This window comes from Astyanax mexicanus, chromosome 13 (assembly GCF_023375975.1).
Source record: "Astyanax mexicanus isolate ESR-SI-001 chromosome 13, AstMex3_surface, whole genome shotgun sequence".
Taxonomy (NCBI): Eukaryota; Metazoa; Chordata; class Actinopteri; order Characiformes; family Acestrorhamphidae; genus Astyanax; species Astyanax mexicanus.
In genome coordinates, this window is record NC_064420.1 from 1094989 (window position 1) to 1105857 (window position 10869).

General features: G+C 37.0%; 1 protein-coding gene across 1 annotated transcript; it reads right to left on the reverse strand.

The window, feature by feature from the left end:
* Nucleotides 1-7243: 7243 nt before the first annotated feature.
* hoxc12a (homeobox C12a) lies at nucleotides 7244-10869 on the reverse strand. The gene is made up of 2 exons (XM_015603084.3): nucleotides 10268-10869; nucleotides 7244-9395 (listed from the first exon to the last, which is right to left on the reverse strand). The coding sequence occupies exons 1-2, from the start codon at nucleotides 10860-10862 to the stop codon at nucleotides 9157-9159; spliced, it is 834 nt and encodes a 277-aa protein (XP_015458570.1). The 5' UTR covers nucleotides 10863-10869; the 3' UTR covers nucleotides 7244-9156.

Below are 10869 nucleotides of genomic sequence, written 5' to 3' on the forward strand. Positions count from 1 at the left end.
ATTTGGGAAGGCGAGATGACGCGCAATCCGTCTAAGTCGCCCCGTAACACGTGATCGAAAGTAGATATTGTCATATATCAATTTGGAACACTTGGATGCGTAGGAGTGGTTCACTTAGGTACGATCTAAGAGATTGGACCGATTAATTTGCAAAACACCACAGGAGTACGACAGAAATGAGTAACACATTTAGGTTTGTTGTCTTTGCTCACTTTTTATGAGAATGGCAGGAAGCATTTCTTTCCTATTTATAGAAAGCTCTGAGAGCCTATAGACTATATCTAGCGATGGCTTTGTGATTTTATGAGGTAAGACGTTTTAACATTCTTACACGTTTCTATACTTTTTGATGAGCTTTAAACGTAAATTTATATTTGGAGAATTTCAACTTTTGCGAACAGTTTAAGTGCTATAATTTCTTTAACTCTGACTAAGAGTAAGGTGATACGTTTTGTAATTAGCTAAAGTTTCGAAGAAACGTGGTACCTACATATGTCAGATTTTACTCAGATATATTTACCCATATGTAGATGTTGACTACTAAACTGAAATGTATTCAGTACAGCGGACGAACGTTCATCAACATGAAGCTGACAGTTAAATATATATATTTTTTAAGATTTTAGGAAAGAGTGAAATTCTATTTACTACGTTTTACAAACGCAATAAAACAATTACATGAAACAGAAATATTCGTTATTGAAAATAATGTATTGTGTTCACATGTTAATGATATAAGCCTTGGTCTCTGCGTGCCACATGTCGTTTCCAAATGAAAGTGAAATATAAAATAAAAATAAAACAATAATAAACAACGTATGTGTGTTTGGCCCTCTTTTCACTGCACTTCACCTTACTCCTCTCAGCAATCACTGCGGCAAAGTTCATGCATATTTGCCTACTGACCTTTTACAAATCATGACAGCTAAGAACGAGTGTTAACACTGTTTACTCTTATAACTGTGTGCATACTGTTGAAAATGTGTTTTAAGAGCCAACCTATTGTTGCAATATAAACACGTGGATTTATTATCTATTTATTTATTTTGCAGACGATAATTTTTCAATAAAAAAAAATCCTGGATTTTAATTCTCCTTTTGACATGACAGGAATAATAGGTAATAATATAGAGGACTGTCTCGCTTTCTTCCTTTATGCATACATGCATGCATACATACAAACATTCATTCATACATACACACACACACACACAAACGTAGATAGATAGATAGATAGATAGATAGATAGATAGATAGATAGATAGATAGATAGATAGATAGATAGATAGATAGAGAGTGTGTTTTAATTTACTAAATAATTACTTTATTATTACATTTCCTGCCGACTTAAAGTTGAAATGAAAATCTTAAAATGAAACTTAAAATGAAAATCAGGATGTTGTAAAGGTAAGATTATATTTCTGATTTACTCTGTGTTGGCTAATTAATATATTATAATATTGACGCTTTACTTCACAATTGGTCACAGAAACAATTAAGACAATACAGAATGTTTTGTTTAGAGAAACGTCCACGCATATTTTAAGAAAGTTATGTGGTAGTTTTAGTTTGTTTAGAGCACCATATACACAGACAAAAGGTTGTCGTGCAAGTTGCCTACAACCAAGTACAAAGAAACCAGACAGCTGTCCAGACACAGCACTTGAATTTGACCACTAAAATTCTCACTGCAGCCACCATAAAAGCGCGTAATGGCCGAAGAAAATACTAAAAAGCCTTTGTTCCAAGAAAAAAAAGTTTACACTTAATGGTTAAATAAAATAATAGTATTACACGGATTTACTTTTGAATTAAAGGCGGAAATAGTTTTATATTAGCATATATTTTATTCTTGTTAACATGCTTATATACGGGTCCATACAGCGACCACAACATATATCTGCGTAGTAGTTATTTGCACTATACAAAAAAAGATGTGCAAGATATAGCAGTATAACTTTCCTTTAGGCAAAATAGTTAAAAAACTATGAATGAAGTATTCGATTTCGTCTAGCGAACTAGCCTAGTTTGAAGTACCCGAATTAGACTGCTCTCACTATTATCCCAATACAGGGCGCATCGCTGATCTCACCACTTGGGTAGTGTTGCATCCCTGGATGTTTTGTTTGAAATCTGTGTATCCTATCTAAACATTATTTAACATTGCACTTCCAAGTGTCCCACTCGCAGTAGGACCCTGAAGTTCAAACAAAGACACTGCTCATTCCCTCTCAAAACAAGCACCATTTCTTCGCAAATGGTCAGCCCCTGCTGGAGATTTTGACTATTGTGGACTCACGATTTGCATCGAGCAAATGTACAACGTCCATGAAAAAGGCAATGTAGGAATGCGTTTAAATATTCAGAGCTCTGCCGAGGACATAGGCGCTGTAAATGCAGTTAGGTAATGCCTAGAACCATCACCACGGCAAGGCAAAGGCTTTACTGCTGTCTGTGGAATCTAAACAATGTCCACTTCGGTCTATAATTATAAAGTTTACATGTATGGATAGTCTTGAAAAACACGTCTTTTAAAATCACCTTCGTCGAAAAGCAACAGAATGCGTATTGTAATAATAATTTAGTGTTTACTGTTTAGAAGTGTTCTATACTATCATGAATTTCCATAACACTCAAATCCACGTTGTGAGGAGAACTATACCAAAATAAGTTTAACAAATTTAGAGCTTTCGTGCTTTAAATAATGACCTATTTTAGCGTAAGCTCAGTGCTGGCTAACACAGTCTGCATTTGAAAACGAGGCTGAATGGGAAGCAGTGTAATAATATTACTGTCCCCTCATGGCCTAGATAAATTTAATTGGATGTAAGTCGGGCTGTTAAACCCGCTTGTATGAGTTGTGAATAGTTTCAAGCAACAACAAAAATGGCCCCTTTTCCTTTTTTACTGAGGTCTTGAGGAGTGCACCCAGCTGAAGCGTACAGCCAGAGTTAACATATGCCACCGGTATTTAAAAAATGCACATCACATTATACATTTATTATTGTTTTACGCAAATGTTTAGCTACAGTCATTTTAAATGTTCGTTCAATTGTGTCCCAAATGTTTTAATTAAACTTGCAAGGAAAGTAGAGTTTTAGTCCTCATATTCCTAGCCTTAAATTTAGGCTATACTATACTATATTTTATTTTATTATAAATGCGTGTGTCAATCATTTTACTTTTGTGCTTTTTTCATAGGCTGTGATTTTTTAAAAACATTGCAACATACCAATTTGCTATTTTATCTATGTTGTTTTTTCTGTTTAAATGACCAATTCATCATGGTAAATAATTGCAACATATTAATTTAGTTTTTGTTCTGCTTTTACAAAACATAAAATGTATTAAACATGCTAATAAAGTGCTTTGCAGCACAACGTGTGCTATCTTTCTTGTTGTAACTGACATGTATATAACATGCAAAAAACATTAAAGTAATATGACGTTTAAACTTTAAACTGTTTATACGCACAAATATTGAATTACATTAATATTATATCACTAACACAACGTATTGCATTGCGCTATTTAGTATACTTTATTTTATTTAGTAGAATATCCACTGTGGGGTTTTGTGTTGAATTTGTTGTCAAAGGGAATTTAAAAAGAACGTTCATTGTTCTAAGTAGAGCCGATGATCATGGCGTTGCACTCCATGGTAGCAGCGACTTACACTAGCGTTATCGCAGACCTACAGAGAGAAACTGGTAAAAGAAAGGCTATTTGACGCAAGTGATCAGACGAAGATACGACTGATTCACCAGCAATGTTGCTTGACTGTGCAAGGAGTTTCCGTGGCTGCTTTCAATAATATTTGCGTTTAGTTCCGAAGACGCGCCTCGGGGATATTTTCGGTGTTGAAACACAATCAGCGGTCACAAACACTGCAAATCCAAGATTTTATTATTTTATTCTTCTTTTATTCTTATCTTTTAGGGTTTAAAGATTATTTTTCATACCTGTTTTGTTATTGTAACATATATATTTGAGATATATATATACTGAGAGAGAAAGTTGTGCTTAATAATCTACACATCTACACGTAGCCTTTTATATAATCAAAATATACTTTTATTCAGCCCAAGACTAATATAAGGAATATCGCAGTTAATTGTTGGGTGATAAATTCTTTTCTGTCATTGGTCTGTTGTTTAGAACTGAAACAGTAACCATGCACATCCGCGTTAATCCTAGACTAATACTTTGTGCCTCTTAAAACACTGTGAGTGTCTGTCAGGATATGGTGTCGTTTACAATTGCCTTGCTGAATTTGAAGTCAGAACTATCCACATGATATTCATTACTTCACATAGTTATCAGGAAAGCATATGCAGAATACAAAGTTGTTGTGTAAAATTTCAATGTTATAAAATAATGAAAAGACAATATTTATCTAGCATCCACCCTAATTGAAGAAAAAAATATATAAAAACCCAAACGTTTTCAAAATTGTACAAACAAAAGATCGTATACTGAAAAACTACATTTCGTGTCTGTAAACTACATTTACAAACCAACTATATGCAACGGTGTATATATTTAACACTGAATTTCTAAAAGTGAATTGTGTCAACACTACGGTATTGGATACGTAGAACCCATATATGGTGCATACTAACTTGACCTTCAATTTGTGTTTTGTTCCCGCCCACCAGGACGGACCTAAACATCAGGGGTGGGACAAAGAAGCAGGCCCATCCTATTCCTGATTATCCTGAAAAGTCGCATATGTTTATAATGAAACTTGTGTAAACGTGGTAGGTACATTTGAAAATGTCTGAGTGTTTAGGCTGCTTAGTTTGTTGTTTGTACTAAATGTTCCTATTTTAATTCCGTTCCGAATTATTTCCAGCTATTTCTGGAATTGTTTTTGCCGAGTCTATAAGGTCATGTTTGATCCATAACCCATAAAGGATCGTTGAAATTGGCACAGTACATGATATTTTTAACAGTTCCGAATAAAATGTGATACATTTATTCATTCGCTACACATCATATTGGTTTGAATATATTATGCCCTGAATGTCAAGGCAGTGGATTCCAGTCCGAAGAACCCTAAAAAACAGTATATGAATAACCCACAGTTGCAAATAGCCGATTATTTTAAACCTTTTATGCACTGTTCAAAGAATGTAGGTTTTATATCGAAGCTCTGGAATGCTGTGCCATTTTTTTTTACAAAATCTCAGCACTCTCAATCACTCCTTAAGATATATAGTGATAATCACACAACTAGAATTCACTCTATATTGTTCGATGGAATAAAAATACATTTAAGGCATATGAAAAAGCAAGGGTTTAAATATGCGTAGACAAAAACCAAGTGTTTCACTGGACTTTATGCACAGTAGTATTCCAGCAGAACGTTTCTCTCAACTGAAAGACAGGGTATGGTAACTCTGACTGTTTTATGGTGAAATTCTTAAGGTGTGTTATTTTGTTAATAAAAATAAATATTAAAATGCATTTTATATATTAATATGCACACGTGGCAGAAAACAAAAAAATGACATTGACTTAGCCAGCGATATAATTGCTACTACTACTACCATTATTACAGACTTATTACTGATGCTCTTATTGTTACTTCTAATACATTTACTAATAATGATAATACTACTAATTGTAATATTACTATTGTTATTACAAATATTACCATTACGTTTGATACTTTTGTTGCTAATATTGTTTTTTTCTCTAAAATGCTACGGTGCCTCGTTTAAATTGTAGATCCATCAAACTAATTAACAAATTAATTTATCTGCAACTTCCAAAGCTAAAATAAATATTTCGAATACAAACTTTTGCGTATGAGACTGTTAGCATTTAAAATGGTAAATTGTGTTAATTTTTTATTTAGACCTTTATTCAGAAGTTTTGAACATCGCGTTCGCCAATAACGAAAAATGAACCGTACGTTGCTAATTACAGGCCATATAATGATCACCCTTTCGCTTTTCGCCAACACACAACTTGATACAGAAACATACTAGTCGTGAAGTGGGGTGGAGATCGACCAAGGGCTTGCTAGAGCACATGACAACACAAGTTCTGTGTGAAGGGCATGGCGGAACTCAATGACCTCTGAGCCGGGGAGACAAGCCCCCATAAACAGATTGAGCCGGTCTCAAAGTCAAAAGCGCCGCAGCGCATAAAATGTCATTGTTACGTTTGAAGCCTTTGCACTTTCAAAGACTTCCAGGCCCATATAGGTCTACTTGACAGAGACCTACACAGTTAACTTAAAAGTACTTCTAGGTTTTATACCCACAGTAACACAATTTTGCACTAAAAACGACATTCATCTAGATGGCCCAAGATGAAAGATAAAGCTCTGTAATGTTTTTAAACATTTCTTAAATATTGTTGCTGGCTGCAATGAGAACGTTTGGATGTATGTTGCCTATAAGGATTAATAGGAGTTTTTCGCTTTCAGGAAACGACAATCCAGCCTAGTTTGTCTTGATTAGCCTATAGTTTCTAAGAATGCAGTCTTTTATAAATAATGTACTGAATACTAAAAAAGTGGGTTGTTTTTCGCAGTCATTCAGAAACTTCCTTAATATACAGTAGCGAAATCCAGGCTCAAAAGTGCCTTTTAATGAATCAAAGCAGAACCGCTGTGTGTGCCTGGGGCTTGGGTCCTGGGTTTGGACGCTATGTCCGAGTATCCACTAGGTGGATATGTCTGCACTCAGCCAGTGTGTGGTGGAGTACCACGGGGCCTCCAATTCCAAACCCATAGACCGTTATTATTAAAGCAGATCATAACGCTGACATTTATCAGTGTAAATGGTGATAACAGCAAGTCATTCTAATTACGTTCCACATGTGTATGTCTGTTATATTGTTATATGGGAAATATTTATATAAATAAAATATCTTAAGCAGCTAAACGTGTGAAAACCGATCGAAAAATGTGACCCTATATGTGTGTGTGTGAATGAATACCTTTTCTTCGAAGAATGGACAGCGAGCGCGCCCTGTAAGGTAAGTAGAAGTACAAAAGTAGCAGTAATGTTTTGATCATAGATCAAATAGTGCCTGGTTCTGCAAGTTAAAACCCTTATAGTTTGCGACTAAGGTTAAATGGAAACATCAGCCACGGAATATGATCTGCGAGGCATAGATCTATATTCATTCCAGATTCCTGTTGATAACGGCAGATAGAAAGCTGTTTATGGTGTAAGTATAGTCATTGTATTGTCAGACAGGAAGGTTAAAAAGTTGTGGTTTAGAGTGTAGTTTATAGTCTTTATTTATCAGAAACCTTAGGTTATACGTACATCAATACATTCATGAATTCGTAACGTTATGTACAGGATTAGGTTTAGATAACCACGTGAGAAATGCGACTCTTTTGGAACACATAAAAACAGGATAAACGTTGACAAAGATGAATATTATGTAACAGAACACAGTTATACCAGACCATTTGGACGATATTGACATTACACATTTTCCACAGATTCACAAAAAAGAAATACAATTATGAATGAAATTAAATGACAAAGATCAAAGCTGTAGTTGCATGACAACAAAAAGGCAGCACCGATTTGGAATTGTCATAACTATGTAATTATACTTTGAATGCTCTTGTATTCTTAATAATAATAATAATAATAATAATAATAATAATAATAATAATAATAATAATAAGCATTAAATAAAATAGCTCATAAATATGTTTTATAAACCACTTCTTTGTCTACATGTTTAGGACATTCTTATTGTTTTTGTTTTTTTTTTTACTTTGAATAAAGTGTCTTAAAACAATGCATGCGCAACACTAAAAACATAAACCATGTCGGAGAAAAAAATAGTAATTTCAGTATAAGCTAACTAGAGCCATAATCAACATGCAGCAAATATAGAATTCTATTATTTTTTCCGTTTTATATAACAAATAACATCTCAGAGACAATGAGGGAAACATTTTCCACATATTTGCAACATTCTCACAGTACCTTTTTCAATAGGTACGTTTTCTTTCACTTTTCGACGACGTAATCTATTAATCGCAATTGAAATTTAATCATGCACTTCCCTCCCAAACGCATTTTACTGGCTTAATTAAGTAGGCCTAAACGCGCTGTCAAAACTCGGGTCAAGGGACGTGCAATTAGGAAATAAATTATCCTCCAGCGTTGCTTTAAAAATAACAGTAGAGTGATCAGCAGTTTTGAGTCTTGACCTGTCTGTAGGCCGTGCGTAAAAGCTAAAGGGTGGAGAAAAAAATATCGCACTGATCTAAGCATTGTCAGGGTGAAAAATAACATTTCGATTTCGGTGAGCCAAACTTTGACATTGGTTTTCAAGTTTCTTTCGATCTAAAGCGCGGCCCGATTGACAGGAATGACTTCGTGCCCGTGACCGTGAACGTGCCCAAGAACACGTGGCGAACACTGAAGAAGAGAGATAATGATTTCACGGCTTTTCTTCTGTGCGCTGCTTCCCTTCCTAATAGCAAATATCTGCTTTTAGTGAGGAATAGCCATGTGGCTCCAATATAGCTCATGAAAAATACTGCATTGCTTAACACCATGTGATAGTTGTCGGGGCCAGCCATTACTGGCGCTCTCAAATTAGGCTATATGTTCACTTCCAACTAAAATACTGCAGATAATAAATAGTTTATTTTCATGAGGACATCTCACGAAGTAGGTTTAACTGCCAGTAAAAACGAACACAGGTTTGTCATCTCGAATTGATGGAATATCTCACAGCTTGTTATTTTTTTTTTGACTAAACGTATTACTTATATATTTGCAATAGCGAAAATAGAAAGTGACGTGGCTGAGAAAGGAACGAGAGGAACATATAACAGATAACCACAACAAATCAACAACATACATAGCGTTAGACAGCATTACTCGCTGGACGCCGCAGCCACTATTTTTTTGTACCTACAGTGAAATTGTGACATAAGCGGGTATCTCTTGAATTCCCCTCTGTTGTCATTTGGTCACTTTGCCCCTGATTTATTTTTTTTTGCATGCTTATGCACTTTTGCATTTCGACGCAAATAAATGCAACGTAACTGGAGCAAATGAGAACTTTAGTTGTTAAACCACACTGCGACTGGTGCCACATTACGCTCGTTGGAGCAGTGGTGTAGATGGAGGCTAACTGCTTATCGATGCTCAGGGCCCCTTAAAAAAAGGATAGCGCCTGTTCCCTCAGCAAAAGTCTCTTCTTCTTCATACGCCGGTTCTGAAACCAGATCTTGACCTGTTGGTCGCTGAGGTTTAGGCGGTCAGACAGCTCCCTCCGTCTCTGCCTGGTGATAAACTCGTTCATCATGAACTCGCCCTCCAGCTCGGCCAGTTGCAGCTTGGAATAAGGCTTGCGTTTCTTGCGGGTCCTGGTGTGCATCGGGTACCACGGGGCACCTATAGAGAATAGGGTAGGTGTGTGTAGGGGGGTGGGGGATTGGGGAGAGGGAGGTAGACCTCTGGTTAAAAGAATGACACCACATCTCCAGAATCATCACTGTATCACTGTATTACTTGTCCATGACTGTATAACGCCTCCGTAGCAGTCAAATTACGGACTTTGGTAAATTGAGGTTTCATTTAGAGTACACAGGCCTAGCCTACATTACAACCGGCGTGAAGGCTTTCATACTACTACCTTCCCTGAGAAGGGAGAGAGAGAGAGAGCAGTTTACACGCGTCCTGTGAAGTTTTATTGTTTCAGTTAAATCCACGTAAAACACGACAATTAAAGCTTGCTTACACACTAGTCACACGTTCTTAGCACTTTCCTGACACATTAAAAGCCTTCTTCCAAAGCGACGATTAATATTAATTCATTTTACGGGTTATAACAACTACACACTACTAAGTTTCTTTTGGTACATGGTAAAACTATTGGATTTTTATTTTAGGTTTTGGTCAAACGCTTACACTTATAATACACTGTTTCTGACAGGGAATGTGTGCTTCAAACAAACAAACAAACACTGGCATGGAGACAGGGTGATTTTATGATGGTGTGTTTACTGGTTGTGTAAATGACTGAACGCTAAGGCTGGTGAACGTGGAGCATTTTAGGGCAACCCCTAGTGGTGCTGATCAACCACGCAAGTAAATCGTGCAGATAAATAAATGCCTTTAAATAGACGCCCCTCACCACCAGCAGCAGCACCAACAACAACAACAACAAAGTAAAATAAATAAATCAAAAGTTTTCCAAGAGAAAAGCTTAAATTCATGCTTTAAAGCAGAGCACTTTCTGACAGTGCACTCTTAACGTCACCCACCTCCTCCTGTGGACATATTGCTCGTGTGGTGGTTCCCCGGCGACACCAGGGTCTGTGGGTCGCTACCGGAGGTTTTCCCCCCATCGTTAAGAATTGAAGAGCTGGAATCGGACTCCAGAGATTGGCAGGACGGCGGATTTTGGGTCAGATGCTCAGTGCCGTAGTCGTACTTTGTGAAAGCGGCACCGTTGCCCATCCCATTGTGAACCCCGTGATCTGACGCTACTGATACAGATGTTTCTCTCGCCCTCTCCTCTCGTTTGAGGCTGCCTCCGTCCGAGCAAGCCTCTCGGCTGCCGCCGCCGTTGCCATAATAACACTTCTCCTCCGGACGAGCTATTTCACTGCACGACCGGTTAAACGACGGATTAATCGACACGGGACTGCCGAAGTACGACTGGGGATATCCATTGCACGACTCCGATGGGTTCCACGGGAGGGAGCAGACATTGTCCCTTCTTGGGTATGAGAGAGACGGTAGCCCCGCCAGTTGTCCCCCTGAGGCTCTAAAATTGGGGAAGTAAAACGTGTCTCCAGTGTGGATGTTTACCAAAGGTCCCACAAACCCAGGATTAAGGAGATTATGCTCGCCCATTTCCGCG